Below are 23787 nucleotides of genomic sequence, written 5' to 3'. Positions count from 1 at the left end.
AAATACAGTTAAGTCATATCAGTGATTTTTATGTCATTATTAATGACATGTCATTAATTTATTAATGCTCGGTGGGGAGAAGGTAGTAGGATCAAAACAAGGGTGGTGGGAATTTTATGGGGACTATAACCGAGATGAAAATGCACACATTGTACAAAAAAGAAAAATGATGTAAAAAATATATAAAATTTAAAAATAAAAAATAACCTAATGTAAAAAAAAATTATTGATTAACAGCTATGTTTTGGTTAATAACCAAGTACTAGATTACTAATACAATTGAGTAACTATCAGAGCAAGCCCTTGATATGGTACTGTAGGTGGAAAGCTGACTTAATAAAAGTCTAAAGAGGGTGGTTTAGTAAATCAAGATTAAATTTCAAAAACATAAACGGAGACTTGTCTTGGCTTTGAAGGAAAGAGCTGGACAGGATGTTAATTGAGTCAGGCTCTTGAGTCTGCCTCCCACCATCATCCCAAACTTCCCAAACTGCCAAGATTTGTGGGATTTGCACAAATCAAACTGAGGGTGCATTTTAGAGTAGGAAAAGTTTACCCCCTAGAGAGGGATAATTTCACCGCGAAATAAAACGGCATCTTTACTGCCTCTCCCAGTCATAGTGGGGTTGGGGCTGCCATATTTCCATCAGGCTGCCCTAGACACGGAGCTCCCAGACCCGCCGGCGGCCATCTTGCGACACCTTACATCAGCATTTCAGCCCTTTTGGCAAATAAGACAACTTTCAAAGAGGTTTTCATTTCCACTTATCTACATGCAAAATGAATGAAAAACATCGCGTCAACATTCTGACAAGTAGTTTCACTGGCAAGCGACCATAAAAGAAAAAATACCTGAGTAGTTTATTTTTACAGAAATCTGATCAGATTTCCCCCAATCAGAAAATCATGGTCTAGTGAAAATATCAACATTTGCAGTAGTTAGTGCACATATTTTAAGTTACTTCTTACAATAAGCAGAGGTATAAATACTAAGTCCTTCATTGTGAAGAGACCCTCTCAAATTGCACATTGATTTTTATTGCATTAGGGGGTATATATTTTTTTTCTCTTCATAGATTCAACTTATAGGTTGGATCATAAAATATGATAGCTTGAACCTTAAATTTTTTTTTTTTTACTTTTATTTAAAGGTAAAACAAAGAACTAGAGAATGAAGTACTTTTTCTCCCAAAAGTATTGTCAAGAAGGATGTCACACACAAGGACTGACTACTAACCATGGTACACCACTGTGTTCCATCACTTCTGTGCAAACCACAGATAGAGTTACTCTGATTTAAATTTGCAAAAGCTATAATCATTTTGACTTAAAAATGTAACTTTTGTTAGTACCTGTACTTTTAAATTGCATAAAGGACATTTCAAGGAGAAGTCTCCTTGAACCATAGCAATGGGTTGAAGAAAAGAACACAGCTCTAAAGAACCTAAGAGTTTTGTATTTTTTCATAACAAAAACTGATTGATCTTAAATTGAAAAAAGGGAGTCTTAGAAGGGAATGTTAATGCATGCATATTTTTGATACATTAAAGACTCCAAGATGCTAATTCAAGCACTGTTTACCTTTTGTATATAAAGGGCTGGTGTTTTCAAGGGAAAAACAGGAGATATTTTATGAGTGCCCAAAATGACTTATTCATGAAGTCTGAAACACCACTATTATTATTGTTATTAATTCTATGTCTCGCTTCTGTGAAAAATTTCTTATACAAGAAAACCATTTGGGGTCAGCTAAAGGCCAAAAGTAATGAGCTGGCCTCCTGTCTTTCTGTTTTGAGTCAAGTAGCTGCCAAGTAGTAAAACTGATTTTTTCTGTTGTTGTTGCTCCTGAGATAAATTTCAGTAAATGAAAATAAACACTTGTTGGTGCTTTTCATAAATCCCTAATAGAAAGAATGTATTTCTCACCACTGTAAAAACTGACTACACTATAAGTAACCAAACAATTAGGAGAAGCTGACCGGTGTATTTCTGTGGTTTAGCAAGAGGGCCAAGTCGGAAGGAAAAGACATTCCCAGCATTTTCTGAAGCTAGATAAATACAGAAAAGAAATACAGATGAAAGATGGAACTGCTCTCTCTAGCCCCTGCCAGATTCCTCGACTTTTTGGCATACTGATTGAATTTGGCAAATGTAACCAGTAGCAATCTTTTCCATTAAAAAGAGCAACATACAAGTACTTTTACTGTGCTGTTTGAGCATTTTTGACCCTCTAAAAGAAATCACTCTTTTAGAAAGTGATTCTTTCTGCAGAGTTGGCTGCAATGCCATTTATTTGAAATGGATCATTTATTACACACACACACACACACACACACACACACACACAACTGCAGGCATAGCTTCTGTTGAACAGCTCCGAGAGACCTACAGCTCAGTAAGAGTCTTTTTTCTGAGACCAAAAGATGCTTTAACATGTGCCAGCAGCATCATATGCCAATCTAACGCCTTGATATCCAAAGCTATTTGAATTTGAGGAGCCCTGGAGTGTACACTTTGCACAAGATAAGCTAATCAGTCATGTCACTTTCTTTTACTCTTATTCGGAAAAACTGTAATGTAGCCTGACTTTCCTCATTTTAGTAACGTGATTATGTTAAGAAAAAGACTTTCCAGTTGAAAATCTAATTTGTGTGGACTCCTTAACTCTAAAAATTTTTTGTTGGCAGTGATTCTATAGCAAACTTTCTGTAATATGTAACAATCTCAAAAATATTATGCTCAGGAGCAAATATCAAGGCCAAGGTTTCTGGCTTCATCAGTTCAAGGAAGAGATCTCATACCTGATAGGTCCTTTATGCAACTTATATGGAAATGTTTTTTTGTTTTTATCCTACAATGGTTTCCTCTAAACTAAACAAAAATAAATGATCAGGGCATTTCCCTACTGCTGTGAAGTTTTTGGATGCAAGTTATTAGGTTTTGGTTTTGCCAAAAATTCAGGCAACCTTCTGTATAGTTGACAATGAATGGATAAATCATTGTCCAAATGTTACTTGCCATCTAGTACACTTTCTTAATCAGTAAGTACCAGCTAATTTAAAGCAAGAGAAAAATTATTTGCTTGGAATGCCAGATAAACCCTGTGACTTAAAGTTTAGACTCAATAGCGATAGATAGGAGAAATCTGTAATTTGCTAAGTTTAAAATCCCTAAAGCAGGGGGCCTCCCCGGTGGCGCAGCAGTTGAGCGCTGGGTTGCGAAGCTGACCGCGGCCTCTGCGGCGCCAGCTCGATCCCCAGCTGCTCCCCGGCCACCTGAGGAGGGTCCCACATGGCGCGCAGACCTCTCCTGCCGCCTGCTGCTCCCCTCAGCAGTGTACTTCGGTCCTTCTGCCTGCTCTGCTCCCCACTCTGGCTCTGGTGAATTCTCTCACCCTCCCTCGCTTCTGACTGTACCCAGTGCTTGTATAAACAAACAAACAAAAACAAATAAATAAATAAATAAAACATGCCTCTGGAAAAAAAAAATAGAATCTGGAACAAATTATTGTAAAAAAATAAAATAAAATAAAATAAAATCCCTAAAGCAGTATCCAGAATACCAATAGGTAGGTAACTATGTGGTCGAATATTGCACCAACCTGTGCCTTTTCACAGCAATGTGAGGTAGAAGTGTGGTAGTCACAGTACTCAGCCTAAGTGATTAGTCCCAAGATGGCAACTGAGTGCTGTTCAGAAAAAAGAGACCTGTACAAGAATGGGAGGTACATGAGGAACATTCTGCTCATGGCTGTTGAGACTCTGCCCTGAAGTGATGATATACCAGTTCCCCAAATAAAATGGAACCAACGCCTCCCTGAAGCTTGGGGAGAAGGTATTTCATTGAACATCCTTTCTCCACTGCATGCCCAGCAATACCCGTTCTTCGTCTGTTAAACTTAACCTGGCTTCTGAATTTTTGACTTTTGGTCACCTGGAAAATGTACCCTCACCTTAATGGGGGGAGGGGACTTATTAACAGATACATGGAAAAACAGTCATCATTTTCCAATAAGACAGACACAGATTAGAACCACAATGAGATATTGTCTCTCATCTGTGAGAATGGCACATATTAAAAAGGCCCCCAGTAACAAGTACTGGAGAGGATGGGAAAAGACAAACCCTATTATGCTGTTGGTGGGAATATAAAACAGTACATTTTGGAAAGTAATCTAGGTTTACCTTAAAAAAAAAAAACAACTAAAAATGCAAATACCATATGACCCAGTAATCCTACTCCAGGGCACTGATTCAAAGAACATGAAGTCATCATCCCCTAAAACTGTATGTTCTACAATGCTGATCTCAGCATTATTTACAATCATTAGGGCATGGAAGCAATCTAAGTGCCCACTGACAGAAGACTGAATCAAGAAGATGTATTATATCCACACTATGGAATACTATTTAGTCATAAAGAAAGACAAAAAGACAATTTATAGCAAAATGGAAGGGGTTTAAAGCAACCACAAGCAATAAAGCAAGACAATGACAAAGGCAAATGTTGGACATTTACATAGCAGGTGATTTGACAGTAAAATACTTATAAAAATTAGTGGACATTTATAAACAAAGTGAAGTGTCTAAGATGAAGGGAGAATGGGTAAAAGGGACATAAGGGATGATGGTAAGAGAAAAAATTAAAATAATAAATATATTTAAAATAATAAATAAATGAGGACTGGTAATAGCTATTGCCCCCATTGAGCTGCTGCAGGAATTCAATAAAAAAAAAAAAATCCCAAAACCAACATGTAAGGATTATATGTGTAGAAAATGAACTGTTTTTGCATAGATTTAAAATGGTGAAGTGTCTTTTCTTAAACTTTGACAGTTTAATAATATACCTCATTTAATCACAACCTATTTGACAAGAGAAAAAGAAGTAAATGGACTGTTTAAATTTCAGAATACATTATTCAGAATTCAGAATGTATTATTTACAATAGCTAAGACACTAAAGCAGCCTAAATCCATTCATGGATGGCTGAAGAGTGGTGAGTGTACATACATACCATAAAGCACCACACAGCCATAAGAAAGGACAAAATCTCCCTTCAACAAAAGGGAGAAACTGGAGAGATTTATGTGCAGCAAAGTAAGTCAAAATGATACGTATACTGGGCACCTACATAGCAGGTAATGCAATAACATAAAACATTTTAAAATCCCAGCAGACCTCAATTATCATCCTGAGGGCTCCATGGAGAGCGGGAGCGGGACAGGGAATGGTGGTGGGGAAAAAAATCTTAAAGATAATAGTAAAAAATTAAAAATAAATAATTTTCAGAATGTTAAATCTTCCCAGCACTTGGCAATAGCTAGGTCTGGAATATTTTTAAAGATTTATTTATTTATTTATTTATTTATGCAAGCAATGGCAGGTTGAGAGAATTCACCAGAGCCAGAGCGGGGAACAGAACAGGCAGACCAACAAAATGCACTGCTCAGAGGAGCAGCGGGCGCTGCAGGAGAGGTCTGCATGCCATGTGGGACCCTCGCCGGAGGCCGGGGATTGAACCGGCGCTGCAGAGGCTGTGGGCAGCTTAGCAGCCCAGCACTCAACCACTGCGCCACCAGGGGAGGCTCTAGGTCTGGAATATTTTTGATAAAAATTATCCTTACCATTTGCATTTTATAATTCACATCAATTTAACTTACAAGCTTGCCTTACAAAAGAGTTCTTTAATAAAGATAAAATAATAATAATAATAATAATAAATCAAAGCTATTAGCAAGGGTTTATATTTTTAACAAACAAGATATAATCTCTTAGAAGCATTGGGTAAAATCCCTCCTTACATCTTTGAAAGACTTATAGTAATAACCTCACAACACAAGTGTATGTAATTTGAAAACATCTTAAATGGCAACTAGATAATAAGAAAGAGTGAATGTTACCTAACCAGTTTCTAATCAATGGTCCAGAAATTGAAATCCTGACTTGTCACATTAGTGCACAATCTCTTACAGTCTTCCCAGTTCAGTGCAAATGCTCCCAGCTCCCCTGGTGCCTCATCCCTGTGGGAATCCCTGGGAGCCTTTTTGTAAAGTACCACATTGTATTCTTGTGTGCAGTTGATTAGACTCCTTTTTCCAGACTGGGCCAATCAGATTAATTTCCCTGAGATTTTTTTAATTGAGTGTGAGAAAAATACATGTGGCCTCTCTGGGTGATGGGAGAATAAACTCAACTGTGGGGAAACAGAGAAAGCCAACTGGCAGAGAAAGACTGAAATAAATTGGATATAAGAAGGAGAGATGGCAGGCAGAAAAAGAGAGAGATGTTAAAAGGCTTTTGTCCCCTTATCCCAGCACCTTCTTATTGCTTGACCCCTGGCCAATTTTAACTACGTAAGTCTGGGTGCTGAATGTTACCATCACCGTCTACGGCCATGCCACCCTGAACGCGCCCGATCTCGTCTGAATGTTACCATCACCTCTCAGGCAATTCTGACTACGTGGAGACTCTTTGCCACCTAGTCATGCTCAGTGGGACACCACAGCATGCACTGTAATCTATATGTTTAGATAGATTCCTTGAATGATTGATAAATTACTAGCCTGTTGTGTTGGATCTTACATTACTGTTTTCAAAGCTGACAGCTTTGAAGCTAGTATTTTAAACTATTAATAGATAACATGTAAATTCAGTCTTCTTTCAGTTAGAGGAACTTACTTTTTTTATACTATCAACATAAAGCCCTTGTCTTTTCTTTGATGAAGAGCAAAGAGAATATACTATATAGCCGGCCTTGGCCCTTAGCCTGGGTACTGCAAAGCCCAGCTCCACAACTGCCCAATCACCCTCGTTCCATAGAGGCTGCAGTCACACTCCTGTTGAGTATGAAGTCACACACTGGAGCATTCTGAATGTACCATCATATTTGTTGGGTATATTAAGATTTCCATGCAATGAATGAATCATCATCCGGGGTTCCCTAACCTTACTCTTTGAGGAAGTTGACATTTTTTTCACCCTTGTATTCAGCCTCCCAGGTGACTAACAGAAATGAAATACCTGTAGATCAATGGTTCCCAAACTTCTCTGTGCTTCCCAGTCACTGTGGGAGTTTGGTTAAAATCAATTTCCTGATTCATGGAGCCCTGGCAGTCGACTGGAGTATGGAACAGCAGCTCTATAGGTTTTTAACAAGTCCCATATTGTTCAGGTGTACAGTAGACAACACTTTGGGGAAACACCTGCTCTAACAGGGTCACAGTATGTGAACATGGCCCAGGAAGAACGACAGGGCTTATTCCATAATACCCAGAGTGCCGAGTGAGTAGATGGGAAAAATCTGACTCATAGCAAGTTATGTGACTTTACAAATGGGTACTACTATTCATTTGTTAGGAGGCAAGAGCTTTTTGTCCCAGGGCTTCCATTTGAACTTGGATTTCCAATTTAATTTCTTGAATTATAGACCTTTATTTTTTAAATAGAACAATTAATTGAATTTGCAGTACTTAGAATTTTGTCCCTTGGTGGGAAATGTTCTTGAAGTTAAAAATAAGGTATATTTTTAAGGTGACTAGTTACAATGATCTTGAGTTTTTGGAATATAGCTCATATAAATGGTGGGGTTATGAAACTTGAAATAGGTTGGTGAAAAAAATTTACATTAAACCCAAAGCTATAAGAAAGTGAAAATCAAAATCAACAAAAAACTATGAACCAGAGACATTTTTTGGGGGGTGGGGGGGCAGGAGGGGAGGGATTGGGGTCAGAATGGGAGGGTTGCAATTGTATGGGGAATATAAAAATAAAATTCACTATTTAAAAAAAAAGAAAAGAAACCTTGCAAGCCACAAAAAAAAAAAAAAAAAAAACAAAGCTCATGTGTTTGGTGTCTTAAAGCTTTAATTCTAAAAATGGCAAGTATACAGATGCGCATGTCCACAAACACAGCATGAAATGCCATTCATATTAACTAAGTTAACTAGCATCAACTAATACTACCTTTGGAAAATATAGTTCCTTTATTAAAATCTCACTGTAAAGAGAGAAATATAAATTTTTGCTTAAATCATAAGATTATCTGGTTTTCACATACACATTATGGCTCTTGGCTTTTGAGTCGGCATAAGCTAAGAATATGCAAAAGCTGCAAGAGCAAGAAGAGAGGCTGGAAATCTTAAAAAATAAGGAGAGAAACAGCATTTGGGACGTATTGTCAAGAGAGGATGGGAGGCTAGCGCAGGACGGACACCATTCCACCATAAAACAAGTATGTTCTCAGCCAAATCCCATTCCTCTTTGTACCTCTCCAGATAGCTGTTCTGCCTCATAAAGCAGTTTCTCCACCAGGCTCAGTCCTTTAATCACAACTTTAAACACTGGCACCCACATCTACTTGTGCGCCTCGGGCTGCACCAGCCTTGCCTAGCAAGGGAATTCAGAAAACAGATTCTGGGGCCAGATTGCTTGTATCCTTTCCTTATGACTCAGTAAGTTTAGGGAAAGTTACTTTACGTCTATGAGACTCAGTTTATCTGTGGAATGGGCAGAATAATAATTTCCATCTTGTTGGATAATGGAAAAGATGGAAGAAAAGTCATCTCAGTAAATGTGCTTGTAGAATAGCGTCTGGCACACAGGACGCTGAATAAATAAAATGACACTACTTTTTTTGCTAGTTCTTTTGCTACTCTTACGTGCAGTTCATCTTTTCTTGCCTTTAGTTTTCTAGAAAGGGAGGGAAATTGATGTTGCCAACAATGTGTTAGCAGAAGCATGACTTAGCAGAAGCAAGGCAGGTTTATTGTGAAGCAAAGCAGAGCAGGCAAGGGTGAAGAAGACAAGTACTCTATTAATCTGGATGCCCCCAGGCACATTCAGTTTTTTCCAATTGCTCCCTGTAATTTTAGAAGAGCACTGAATCACCTCAACAGCAAAGGCTTTCCCTAGAGATTTCCAAAGAAAACTTAAAAAGAAAAGAAAATGGGGCCTAGGAGTTAAGTCTCTGCACTATCACCTCCATGGCCTTTAGTTTGATCACCAGGGAACTACCCACATGGTGCAGCAGATCTCTCCTATCTCCCCGCGGCTCCCATCAGCAGTGTATTTCAGTCAGTCTGCCTGTTCTGCTCCCTACTTTGTCTCTGGTGAATCCTCTCACCCTCCCACACATACCTCTGGCCTACACCCCAGTTCTTCTATGCAAAAATGAATAAAATCTTAAAAAAAAAAAGAAAATGGCTTTAAAGACCATCATTGTATCACATTTTTATATGCACTAAACTTGTAAGAATGTAAAACATTAAGATTAGAATTCTTCATGCCTACTGATTCTTATTTTTGTAAAGCTTCCTGTCAAGGAGAGACAAAGTGTTAAATAAATATGAAGCAGGTGACTTCTGGGTTGCACTGACACAGCTGCTGAAGGGTGGCACAGCTGAGGGCTGCAATTTCCCTCAATTGTTTAAAATCAGCAAAAAATTACTGTACAAAAGTGAAAATAAATAAATTTAGAAAAAATAAAATAAAATCAGCAAAGAGCTGTCTTGAAATAAGATCTCATGCCCATTCTAATATACAGAATAGAAAAAAGTAGTTGGTGTAACGAAACAGGTGACACCCCTCCTCCCCCAAACACTGGTATTCCTTTATCTTGAGTATTAGGCCCTGCTTTGTTCTAGGGAAGCCTGAGGGGCCATAACATATTATTTGAAATCCACTCATCTGAAGGAAACAATACTAAACAAGTCATTGCAATCATTTATGTCATGTCATGTATGGATTGTGTGGGTTTTGGGTACATAATCTGGGTCTTAGTTTCCTCATGTGTAAAACATGTTTAAAATGGATAACATACCTTTACACTCCCCATGAATTTATTTTATAAAAGAAAATAAGAATTCTGTTTTAGAGTAACATACTGGATTTACCTTCTTGTCTAAAACAATTAAAAAATGAAAAAATACAGAAAGCAATGACTCTCAAGACACTGGGTTCCAGACAACAAAAAGGGCAGTGGTTCTGAGAGAAGAGAAACAAGAAAGGTAAGCCCTGAGGTTGTCCTGGCCCATGCCTTGAGAGAGTGCACAGGCTGCAACAGAGAGTGACCCCAAGCCAAGCATGGCCGTCTCCCTGAGTTGGGTGAGTCGGAGACAGAACTTAGGAGTTGGGGGAATGGTAGTAATAAGACTCTGAGGGGCAGATTACTGCCAAGTTCTGCATTAGGTCCCCAGAATCTTCAACACCTGTGAGGTCACTACTTAAGAGGGGAAAAGGACCACCTGAAAGGTCAGGTTGAACTGTCATTGAAGTTCACACAAGGGGCGGTAAAATGTGCAAGCCCATCACTCACTCCTGATCACAGTGGGGAGGCACAGAGTAACCAGAAGAAATTACCCTAAAATCATCCCTACCTTAGCCTTGCTAATAAAGCACAAAAGCAAAGACTGAAAGGATCAAATTATTTCAAAGTAAAAGTAACTACATTTTAACAGTCAAGGATATTTATAAAAATACCAAAAAGCTACCCAATCACAGATACCATACAATTATAAACCAATAATAAAGTTCACGCTCTGATACCCAATAACCCTTGATAAAGAGAAAAATCAATCAACTGAAACCAACTCAGAAATTATATTAGAACTGATATAAGGCAGAAGCCATGATATGAATAATAAAGCCTTAACTAAGTTCTCCCTATGAATAGTTAAATTAAAAATTACATAAATAGGGTAACTGGATAGAAAAACTATAGAATTTAGTATGCTAACACTACCCTAAAGAAGACAGGAGTGTCTATTAGTGGCAGGAAAGGTAGATTTCAAAACAAAGAAAGTGATCAGGGATACAGATGATCATTTCATGATGATAAAGTGGTCGTTGAGAGGACATACTGTTCCCAAATGTGTATGTACGTAACAAGAGAGCTTCAAAACACATGAAAAAAACTGATAAAACTGCAAGGAGAAACTGGCAAATACTTAATAAAATAGTCATGAAATCAATAAAGATGCAGAATACTTGCCTTAACCAATTTCACCTTACCAAACTCCATAAGATACTTTACCCCACCACATCAGAATAATTGTGATTTTTCAAGTTCAAGTGGAACAAAAATGAACCATATTCTGGTTTGCAACCTAGTCTCATGTTTTAAAAAAAAATCAAATAACACAGTGTCTGCTCTCTCCCATTACGGAATTCAATTATATATCGGTAACAGAAAGCCACCAGAATATCCACAACTATTTGGAAACTAAATATCACACTTCTAAACAATCTATAGGTCAAAGAGAAACAGAAGTTATTTTTAACTGAATGAAAGTGAAAACACAACAAAATTTCTGGGATGTAGCTAAAGCAGCTTTACAGAGATTTTTAAATGAAATAAGCTAATGCCTTAAAAGATAAAAGCCACCAAAGCTCACTCAAGAATAACTTGAACAACCTGTATTAATTAAATACATTGGATTTCTTGTTTGAAATCTCCCCAAAACAAAAACTTTAGGTTCAGATGGCTTCACTTATGTAGCCTACCAAACATTTAAGGACAAATAATACCACAACTGTAAAACTCTCCCAGAAAATTGAAGAAGGCTCATTTCCCAATTCATCCATTGAAGTGAGCATTACCCTACAAATATTGAACCATTAAGTTGCACATCTGAAATTATATGTTATATGTCAATTATACCTCTTTTAAAACAATGAAAAATTTACCAAAGGAGTTATACAGCTGGCATATAAGTTTTTAAAACATGTTCCACCTCCTTAGTATTTATGAAAATTGAAGTTGAAATCACGATATACCCTTACACACCTATAAGAATGCCTAAAATAAAAAAGACTAATCATACCAAGAGTAGGTGAGAATGTTTTCATACACAGTTGGTGGGACTGTAAAATGGCACAACCTCTTTGGAAAAGTATAAGGATTTATTCAAAAGTTAAACACACACACACTATAGGATCCAGCCATTCATTCCTAGGTATTTACCCAAAAGGAGAGAAAGCTTATGTACCCACAAAGACTTGTAAACAAACATTCCTAGCAGCTTTATCTGTAATGACCCCAAATTGGAAATAGCTCAAATGCCCATTAACAATAAACAAGTTGTGATACATTCAATGGAATACTACTCAGCAATAAAAGAGTGAACCATTCATACATGTAAGAACCTACATGAATATGAAAATAATTAAGTGCAAGAAGCCAAATAAAAATCACATGTATATAGGAATGATCTCATTTATGTTAAATTCTAGGAAAAAACAGGGCCTCCCTGGTGGTGTAGGGCTTAAAGACAGCACTATCAAGCTACTGCCAGCCACTGCACTCAAGTTTGATCCCCCGCCAGCCTGGGAGCAACCCACATGGCAGAGCAGACCTCTCCTGCCTCACCCTCTGCTCCCCTCAGCAGTGTATTTCAGTGGATCTGCCTGTTCTGCTCCCACTCTCTCTGGTGAATCCTCTCACCACTCCCCTACTTCTGGCTTACACCCCAGTTCTTGTATGCATAAATAAATCGTGTATGCATAAATAAATTTTTGAAAAAAATCTAGAAAAAACAAAGTAAATTATATCAACAGAAAGCACATAGGTGGTTTCCCCAGGACAGAGAGAGTCAAAGAGATCGTTTACAAAGAAGCATTAAGAAACTTTGGGGGGGCCTCCCCGGTAGCACATTGGGTTGAGTGTGGCACTGTGGAGCTGTCCACAGCCTCTGCAGCACGAGTTCAATTCCGAGATGGCCAGGGAGATACCCACATGCTGCTGCAGACCTCTCCTGTCTCGCCCGCTTCTCCCCTCAGCAGTGTGTTTTGGTCTGTCTGCCTGTTCTGCTCCCTGCTCTGTCTCTGGTGAATCCTGACACCCTCCTGCACCTGCACCTCTGGTCTGTACCCCAGCTCTTGCATAAATAAATAAATCTTTGAAAAAAGGAAATTTTGGGGGAAGCATTATCTTAAGTTGGTAATAGACTCATGGGTGTGTGTGTATCTATCCATATCAAAATGTGCAATTGTGCATTTTAAATCTGGGCATGCTGTATGTCAATTAAAACTTCATAAAGCTATTACATTTAAGTTAAAATAATAAAAATGAAATGAGGAAAATATCTGATAAATGTTTAACATTAAAGTTTGCAACATCAACTAAAGTCTAACTTATTGGAACCCTTAAGTAATAAATTTCCGACTTTAAAGTGCAGAGAACAAAGAAAAAAGTCAATTAGCAAACAAGTCTGTACACCAGTCCATAGGTTGTATCATAAGAAATTCACTGGTACCTAATAACTCTACTAATTTAATGCCATGGTGCCAGTGGACTATCCTCAGGGAATATCTGAACTGTGAGGAAAGCACTCAATTCCACAAAATTACATTAAGAGTCTTAATTAACAAAAATGTTAATTTGCTCAAATATTTTATACATAGATTGCATACAGACACTGAGTTTCTGGGCCTCTAAAGTTCATTTATTTGACTCAGAGTCATTATGATATTTTCCTTTCCCGTGCCAACTTCAGAAGCGAGGGGGACATGTTTGCTTCTGGGTTCATCTCCCCGGTTCTCTGGAATGGCCACTACAGATGTGGAGTCTTGGAAGCCATCAAGACATTCCTTTCAGCTCCACTCAAGCTGCTGCTTTTCCCTCACTCTGCCACTCTGAACCTATCCTTAGTTATATTTTCTGCAATCTCTTCCATCTGATGCTTTCCAAAAAGTTAAGAGACCATCACGTAGCTTTCACCTGCCTGGTGCGGATATTTGCAAAAATAAACTCACTGTCACTGTGGGGAAGGGAGTTCATTATAGATGCTCATCCTCTTTCTATTTTTTCACTTTGGAAAGGACTTGCCTGCTTCAGTTTTTCCTGCAACTTCTTCCCCTCTGATACTATTTTCCTATGTTATGATTTTGTTATAATGGCCAAATAACTTTAATATATCTCTTAGACGTCTCATATTTCCAATACAGTTGTCAATAGCTCTGCAACATGTTCAAAAGATGTTGTAATGATACAAGACCCTGGACTGATGCTGTTGAGAAGGAGGTTTGTGTAGAACTATAAGGAGGTCAAGAAAAAATTATTCCCATCACACTGTATTCTCCATAGCAAGCATCTGTTGGTTCATATAGAACAGAAAGAACCCCATATCCAAGCCACTACCATATAGAACCAATAGAAAGCTCTAACATAGTATTCTTTTCAACATAATTGAATCAGGAAATCCTGTTGCCCACGTAGCAGTGTTCACACACATTCCCCTTGGAAACTCGCTCAAACTTTGCCTTCTAGAACTCCTGGTTAACCTGTTAAGTTCTCAAGTTTACTTTGACAGCCTTCCTAGTTTACATGCTCTGTGAGTAAAAATGTAGACATTTCCCAGGCTTCTCTGAGCTCTCTACCAAAAACATGTTGTCCACTCTTGGTCATGGCTTCGTACCTCTCCGCTGCTGCTTCTGCGATCTTCCCCTCCCCTGGCTCTAGACTTGCTCTCTGCAATAATAACACGACTAGCCACTAGTGGAACATGAACCATGGCTAGTCTAAATTGAGATGTACACACCAGATGTTGAATTTAGTTAAAAAAAATGTAAAATACCTTTTTTGGTCATTTTTCACCTTGATTATATGTTGAAATAACATTTTGAATACATTGGGTTAAATAAAATATGCTAAGTTTACCTGCCTATATATTTTTTTTTAAATAATTTTTTTATAGAGGCATGTTTTTATTTATTTGTTTGTTTGTTTGTTTGTTTATACATGCACTGGGTACAGTCAGAAGTGCGGGAGGGTGAGAGAATTCACCAGAGCCAGAGCGGGGAGCAGAGCAGGCAGAAGGACCGAAGTACACTGCTGAGGGGAGCAGCGGGCGGCAGGAGAGGTCTGCGCGCCATGTGGGACCCTCCTCTGGTGGTCGGGGAGCAGCCGGGGATCGAACCTGCGTCGCAGAGGCCGCGGGCAGCTTCACAACCCAGCGCTCAACCGCTGCGCCACCGGGGAGGCCCGACCTGCCTATATTTTTAATCTTACATTGTGACTACTAGAAAATTTATTTATTTATGCATACAAGCAGTAGGGTACAGGCCAGAGGTGTGGAGGGATGAGAGGATTCACCAGAGACAGAGTGGGGAACAGAACAGGCAGACTGACAGAAATACACTGCTGAGAGGAGCAGCAGGTGAGGCAGGAGAGGTCTGCTGCACCATATGGGTAGCTCCCTGGACAGGGATCGAACTTGTGCTGCAGTGGCTGCGGACAGCTTCATAGTGCTGCGTCTTAACCCCTCACACCATCAGGGAGGCCCTACTAAAAAATTTAATATTTAATAGCTCCCATTTTATTCCTACTGTGAAGCATTGCACTAGCCCTAAAATTTAAACTGAATTCAGCCTATTCCAGACTGCACGCAGACTCCTTCCCTGTTGTTACAGAATAACCAACACTAGTTGGCATGAGATGGTCACAATGCATCACGTTAGCTGCTGCTGTCGAGGAAACTGTTAGTTAAAAGACCCAGCTTGAGAATAAATCACTTATGAACAGTTGACAGGATGGCTCTAGTGATTGTCAAAGACCCTGTCCACGTCACTCTCAGGCAGCTGCAGCAGGGACACGCAGGCCGGGGAGTAACACCACAACCACACAGCTAGGAATGTGCAGGAACAAGTTAGAACCAAGACACCAGGGATTGTCAATAGTGGGTCAAATTTATGTGCATTTGGCGTTAGAAATGTTAGCAGTGACTTACTGTGACAGTCACTTCAGGTATTTTAACCATCTAATCTGTCAAATATTTTCTTGCAGTACCTTGACCGGTAGAAACTTCTTCTTCATCTAATGTGAAACCTGAGGGATTTTTGATTCACCCTTTCCTTTATTCCCCATATCCAAGCCACTACCAAATCTCAGTTACTCTAACACCTAGTACACCACCGCCCATACATTTTTCTTTGAAGGAAATCAGGAGAGAGCACAGGTCACTGTGCTCCCCTACAGCCCCAAGAGGGAGACCTGGCAGGAAGGCTCTCATGTCATGACCGGATAACACAAAAAACTAAGTCCCATAAAGATGCTGTTACCTCCAGTAGAAACAACAGGTAGGTAGGAAAGCAAGTAGGAAAGGGTCTAGAGTTCTACAAACCCTATTTTCTTTGTTTTTTTCCTTTCCTGTCCTCACACCCTTATCATCTCAGAGCCCTCTTTCTCCAATACATACAAGCTGCATGGGCGGGTGAAGACAGTTTCAGCTTCTTTCATAGCAGAATACAGCCCATAAATAATTCTGGATTATCTACTGACTTGTACTGGGAGAGATAATTGAGTTGTGTATACACCTGGCATCTATGTCATTTTGAACCACAACAGGTAAACTTTATTAAATATTAATATTTTAATATTAATATTTTCACATTAATTTTATTACTAAAATTTTTATTTACTAAAAAATTTACTAAAATTTATTACTAAAATTTTATTACTAAAATTTTTAATAATTTTAATATTAATATTAAACCCTAAATTTTAAAAAGAAATTCTCTCCTTAAACTGACAATTGCCTAAGCACATGTTATATGTCAGATGCTTTACCAGACTACTTATTTTTATAGCTTCACTTTGTTTAAAATTATACTTATCGCACATTAGGCTGTGCAAGTCCTTGTGTAATAATAGAATGTGCAATTTTAAGTAAGAAATGTCTCCTTTCTTGAAGTGTGAACATTATCATATAGAAGTGACAGCATCTTTATCATTCTTTAGCAATTTGAAGTTAACATTCTGATATATCTCTTATAATTTACTTTTTAAAATTAGTGCTTAGCTTAAAAGCTGCTTTTTATGCCAGCTTTGTGCTTGAAGAAACTTATTTAACTTATGTGCTATAAAAACAGATTTATAATGGAAAGGCTGACACATTTAAATGTAAATTTGGTATAATTTCAGAGAAATTAATATCATATTCGTCAACCAGAATAGGTCTGAAGAATAAATTAAAATAATCACTTCAAAAAATTATTTTAACATTTTAAGAGTCTTATTGCTCCTAAGAGAGTTCTTTTTTTTTTTTGATATATACAAATTTGAGCAGATATGATTAACTGGATTTTTAAAAAATTCTTGTCTAAAAGACCACACCTGGGCATTCATTTCAAAAGATAAATACAACCAGTGGTGATAGGAGCAAATCGAGGTAATCCTCAGTAAAATTTTGTCCAAGGGAAAAAGCTACAGTAAAAAGTGATATTTTACTTTTCCTGGTATAGGTAAACTGTTCATATACTCTTAAATATTTTTATATTTATTGTTATCAAAATATTTTATTCAGAAGCTCAAGGTGGTTTCCAATGTGCAGATATATTGAAATCTATTTGTAGAAACTCTTCACTGTATATTGGTGAAAGGCAAAAACCCCAAAGTGATGCACAGATTGTTTATTAAATATGACTTTCAATTGCTCCTTTGCTATTAGGTTAGGACTCATAAGTTATAGTCTAGTTCCTACTTCTGACAGTTCCTCTGCTGTTTAATTGGGGCCTATAATTAATAATTTAAGTGCTAAGTAAATAACATTAAATAGAATTCTGAATGCCATCGATCATTCACACACTTTACATGCTTTAATCAAATCAAACTAAGGAATGATTTTTTTCCTTTTTCTGAGCATATTTTATATTCTTTGATTTAGAAAAATTCTATCTCCACAAAACTTAAAGGCAACATAAACTGTGATAACACATGGCTCACACGTAGTCATGACCCAACAAGTAGGCAGTTCCGTATGTCCAAGTAACCCTCCCACCCCACCTTGGTAAAACTTTAGCATTACTTGTCTTTTCATAACCTGCCTTCACCTAACTTGGAATAAACCATGAAGTCAATCAACTGTACCTTTACTGCACCATTCTCGTGTATGGTGATGCAGTTATTGGCATCTTCTGAGAGCTGGTACAAGGCTTGAGCTGTTGTTCGATGCACATTGATGTCACTCGATTTCAGGTACCTCACTAGTGGGGCCACAGCTTTGTGCTCCCCAAAGGCCACTCTATTCCTGCCCCACATGCAGCAACGTGAAATCGCTTCTGCTAGATGACGCCTCAGTTTATCGTTATTCTGCACAAAGGAAAGGGATCGTGGTGTGTGCTTTGCAGGTCAGGCTTATGTGCTAGAGTTATTACTTGCCCAGACACCAGGGTCAAGAAGAAGGGCTAGTTGGCTACTCAGGAGGTATCTTGAAGGGAACTAGTATTCTGACAGGTCACCAATCCATCAAGGTTCCATCTTGAGTTTTCCTTTGATGGACTGAATGTCAGTGCATTCAAAGGCAATAGGTGTTCAGGATAAGTGTTGCTCAAGGCTAGAGTTCCTTTTGAGTATTTCCACCCATTATAGGAATTACAGCTCAAATAATTAAGGAAAACAATATATCAAATTGTAATACAAATAACTAAGGAACATTGGACATTCTTAAGAGAGCATTTCAATATACTGGGATCAATGAATTAACTCTTTATCGTTATGCTTAGGAATACTTGTATATGAGTCACATAGGGCACTCTCTAAGAGGGAGAAAACAATGTTGCAAACAAAGCCATGTTTTAGTCTGCCACTTTCCTTCCTGTATTACTTTATGCAGACTATGTCCATTCTATATGTAACTTCTTTCTATAGGTATACTATACCTAAACGTTAGGATATAGCGTTTTCAGTTTATTAACTGTGGCTCTTGATTCAGGCCATACCTTGATGTCCTTAACTAAACTGGCAGATATTCTTAGAAACTTAGCATATTTCTGGCCTTAAAATTTTTCTAGACCAAGTATCCTTCCAATGATTGAATTTTTGCACTATGACTTTTCGGCCAAGTGGTTGTCCAAGCTCTTCTCAAATACCCCTGGTTATGGTGAAGTCATTATCTCTTCTGGCTATTCATTCTACCTGGCACAGACCTGAATAAACAATATAGTGAGTGCCAAGGTCTTCTAGCTTAAGAATGCGATATATCCAAGCTTCCTAAGTTGTAGGAGGTACATTTAACTTCTAAAGTTGGCATGAACATTATCTTAAGGAAATAATAGTTACAAAAGTGATGAAGATGAAAGCCAAGTACTTTCATAAGAGTATTTATATTTGCCACCAACTTTACATGGCAGCGACAAATGAAAAGCAGCCTCAATTTTCACATATTAACATTTTGCAGTTTAAAATACACTTCCGCATATATTAGTTTTAGGGAAATTAAAGAAGTTGACCAAAATGTCATACCTTGTAAGTGATGAACATTAAACTTGACTCTAGGTCTCTGGAATTTAAGCTTATTGTTTTTGTCACTACACCATGACATCTCGTGACAACATGCACTTAAAATAAAAAAGATGTGCTACTTACGGTATTTGCTAGTTTGGACAATAAAGGGACAACTCCATGATCTGTAATAACAGCTAAATTTTCTTGATCTTTTGCTATATTGGTAATAGCAGCACATACACTTGCCAGAACTTCCTTATTATCTGATTTCAGTAAATTGACCACAAGTTCCAAACCACCAACAAAGGAACGGACCATTTCTCCAGCATCCTGAATAACAATAAAAATAAAGATTATGTCAAAAATAAATCCTTACATTTTTTAAAGGCAGAAAGAAATGACAAGGCTGTGAGGTACACCTCTAGCAGGAAAAATAAATTCACCTTAATTTTTATATCATATTTCCATGTTATATTTTAAAAACTAAGGTTCAAATATATTGCATCCCTTTTGAAGATAAAGGTTATGTTTTGGTCAATTTAGATCTTACAGGTCATAAATGTGACTATCTCATCCCAATACCTCCCAAGTCCTTCCATAGCTGCCCCTTCCCTTAGGATAAAATCCAGACTCCACATGTAGTTACAAGTCCTTTATTGTTTCTCTGCCTTGCCTTGCCTTCCCTGCCTTTACCCCCCTTTTCCAGCCCCACCCACGTGCCCTAGCCAGCGGCTCCCCATGGGTGCTAATAATCAGAATCCTGAGACTCATTACTTGAGAAAGTGATTCATTCTGGGGTGGGGCTATAAAAATGTTGTGTTTTAAGAATCTCTCCTCATAAGCCTGAATTTCAGTCAGTATTAGGAAGAGTGCTCACCCCTCCGTCTCTTAAGTTTCCTGTCCTCAGACAGACTGTTAGCGCATGTCTGTGCGGGAGCAAATCCCCATTACGTCTGGGCATTCCTGAGAGTTAGGACACACTTCCGCACTCTACTGTATTCAAGTTATTTTTCCACTTTCCCCTAAAATTCTACAATAAAGCTTTGTACATAATACAAAGGGAATTATTATATTTTCAAGTGTCTTCTACATTCTCACCTTATTATCTTACCATGCTATCACATCACAAGATTATTAAGTTTTCTGGCAAGGGGTTACAACACAACCTATGAAGCTATCTGCAGCTGCAGCAGCACAAGTTCCATTTCCCACCAGGGAGCTACCCATACGGCACAGCAGACCTCTCCTATCTCGCCCGCTGCTCCCCTCAGCAGTGTATTTCAGTCAATCTGCCTATTCTATTCCTCTGTCTCTGGCAAATTCTCTCACCCCCCCACACCTCTCTTTAAAAAATTTATTGTTTTCATTTATTGTACATATGTAGAGGCATGAAGCTATACACAAACTATACAGTCTTGTAAATGAATGGACAATCAATAAAATGTGACTAAAATAAATAAGCATTTATTAATCTTCAAACAAATAGCCATCATAATTTAATTCAAATTACTAAAAACCTTGAGGTACTCGTAGTGGTGGTTGTCATAGTTAGTAGTATTTCCATGAATACTACTACTTCTAATGGAGAAAACTTCAAGGAGTTCTCTGAATATATGAAAGGAAAAATGGTAAATGGTGGAGTGACTTTTGAATCTAGATTTGCTTCATCCTGTGTCCACTCTGCTGTGCTGTGATCATGTGGATCCTAACCTCATACTCAGTCCCAATGAGCTTGTACACATGCAGATTCAAAAGCAAAAACAATGGCTTTTAGAATTTTAGGAAACTTTGAAACTGTAGCCTGAAAGGTCAATGGGATGTGTCAATAACTAAACACTTCGTCAATTAAAAAATTAGAGATCAACCTTTTTTCTTAAGAAAATTGAGGAATTCTGGAATGATGAATCTCCCTATAAACCTGAGCACCTAGCATAGCAAAGCAAAAGACAGAAGGGACAACATACACAATAGAAAGAGGTGACAAAGTATCTTTACTGACCCCCAAATACAAACAGGTTGGGACAAACCCCACCACTGCAAAGCCCACATGCTCTCAGGAACTGCCAACGCCCTGGAGAAGGAAAGAAGTGAAAGACGAAGCCAGGAAGCCCAGATTGCCAGTTTGGTCTCACTGGAAAGCCCGGGTACAGCAACAGAAGCTGGGAGTGGATTTTTCAGGCTCTGTTTAATGAAAGATTAAAATGCCACCGGGTCTGATGGTGCTGGAGCATTCTGTGGGTCTAAGTCCTGTGAGTTCTTAATGCAAACTGGATCCTACTCCCATCTTCCCCACTGCAGAATGTCACTGGTTTATAGTTGTTTGTTGATTTTTATTTTTATTTCATTATAGTTACTTTTTTCCCCCATGATCTATTATTTGGATCCTCTACATTCCTCCTATAAGTGAGACCATCTGATATTTTTTTTTCCTTCTGGCTTATTTCACTGAGCATGATCTCATCCAGCTCCATCCATGTTGCTGCAAATGGCATGAGTTTATTTTTTTGATTGCTGAATAATATTCCATTGTGTATATGTACCACATCTTCTTGATGGTGATAGTTCATGGGTGAATGGGTGGTGGGCATTTCAGGGGGACTATAACCAAGATAAAAATGCACATATTGTGGGTCTCCCTGGTGGCGCAAGGGGTTAAGACGCAGCACTATGAAGCTACCCGCAGCCACTATAGCACGAGTTCAATCCCTGGCCAGGGAGGTGACCCACATGGCACAGTAGACCTCTCCTGTCTCACCCGCTGCTCCCCTCTGCGGTGTATTTCAGTCAATCCACCTGTTCTGCTCCCCACTCTGTCTCTGGTGAATCCTCTCATCCCCCACACCTCTGGTCTGTACCCCAGTTCTTGTATGTATAAATAAATAAATCTTTAAAAAAAGAAAGAAAATGCACGCATTGTACAAAAATGAAAAATGATGTAAAAATATATAAAATAACATAATAATTAAAAAAATGCAAACTGGAGCCTCCTCTTAGGACAGAGTTTGATGCTGCAGATAAACTACTGAGAGTTTCATCTAAATTGAGCCCGAAATGGACAATGGGATGAAGGGATGAGAAAGTCCATATCAAAAGGAGGAGGGCACAAAGGAGCCCAGGCCTATTCTGTTGAAATCAGAGACATGGGATCATGAGAAGTAAGAAATTAGAAAGGCCACAAAAAACTCATTTCACTTTAAAATAAATACACGGTTATAGTCGATTGTCCTTCTAAACTCTTGCAAACTCCTACTCAACCATGAAAACTCTGACTCATTTTTTCATAGCAGCTTAAATAACATCTTCATGAATTCTCCCACCACACCCTACCCCTGGCTTAGGATTTATCGGTCACTCCCTACCCCTCCATATTCTTGTAGATGGTTTTTCCAAAAATCCATTTCCTCATTCTCCCACATTTGGGTGCCTCTCACACACAAGCATTAGGAAAGAGTGCCTCTGTATCTTATTTTTTCAAAATGAAATATTTAATTAGCTGCTCTGAAATGGATTTGTTCTCGAACTATTAATCTACTTAACTTGCACAACTTCCCTTCTGCACTTGCCGTTTTAAGTTTTTTTTTAATTTTTTATATTTATTTTCTTATCTTGCCTGGTCTTATCCAATCATGGAAATCTCATTTTCTTGCCATATTTTTTTAAGGGTAGGCTAGATACAGCCCAGTTATGGTTGGTGAGTTCCAACGTGATGTCTTCTAGGAATATACTGGAAAAATGTTCCTATTTTATAATAAGAATCACAGGTCACCCTGAGGATGGCAGAACAGGAAACGGAAAATAACCCTTGTCCTTGATGATATTATTGATCTTAAAATCCTATTTGGCTTTTTAAAACCAAAGGTATCTGCTGCCATTTTTTTTTTTATGATTCTACAATTATTTTCTGAGGGATCCTCTCCCCATCGTATGTGAATTCTCCAAGAACAGAGACACCTGGTCCTGTGTTTTAATCCTGACTTGAGATGTTGTCTGTTGTTTGTCACTCAATGGACTTTCAATACATGTTTGAAAAGACAAAATAATAAGGGAACTGTGACTTTAAGGCCCTTTGCTACCATGGCAAACTCTTAAAGAGAGTATTAGCTACGTGAAAGGAATGTAGATCGGAAAGATGGAGCCAACGTCACAGTCTGATGACTTCTTACTCTCTTGTTGCCCTATCAGCAGATACAGTGGGTCCCAGCACCAGGGCCAAACTGGTAAAAAGATCCAGAGTGATCACATCGGCCTCTGCTGATCCAAGAACTTCCTAAGGTCCATGGTATGAGATTCAGGGAGCCAAAGTCTCAGTGAGCTCATGGGCTCGGCCCACCAAGGTCTTGTAATGTTTACAATCTGTGGGACAGTGAAATGGCAGCCTTGAGCCGAAAGCTCTTCCAGGGTTTATTTGTTTTGAAGGTGAGACTGCTTTCGTTTTCTTTTCTTTCTTTTTTTCTTTCTTTCTTTTTTTTTCATTTTAGGTTTGAGATTTTAAACATATGACGTCTTGCTTCACATAGTTTCTATGGAAAGGGAGACAGTATATTTGAGGATGGAAAAAGTAATTACTC

The 23787-nt window shown here is 38.3% G+C and overlaps 1 protein-coding gene across 1 annotated transcript in view; it reads right to left on the bottom strand.

Moving 5' to 3' along the window:
- Window positions 1-23787, bottom strand: part of ODAD2 (outer dynein arm docking complex subunit 2) — a 128942-nt gene that overhangs the window by 17253 nt on the left and 87902 nt on the right. The window contains exons 18-19 of the mRNA XM_037510160.2: window positions 19361-19549; window positions 17864-18085 (exon numbers count right to left, since the gene is read on the bottom strand). Of these exons, the coding sequence (XP_037366057.1) occupies window positions 17864-18085; window positions 19361-19549 (411 nt within the window). The remainder of the gene's footprint in view (window positions 1-17863; window positions 18086-19360; window positions 19550-23787) is intronic.

The sequence above is a fragment of the Talpa occidentalis genome, unplaced genomic scaffold, assembly GCF_014898055.3.
Source record: "Talpa occidentalis isolate TD23 unplaced genomic scaffold, MPIMG_talOcc4v2.1 talOcc4.14, whole genome shotgun sequence".
NCBI classification, from domain to species: Eukaryota; Metazoa; Chordata; class Mammalia; order Eulipotyphla; family Talpidae; genus Talpa; species Talpa occidentalis.
The sequence above is the reverse complement of the archived record's forward strand: the minus strand, read 5'-3'. Positions and strand labels throughout refer to the sequence as shown.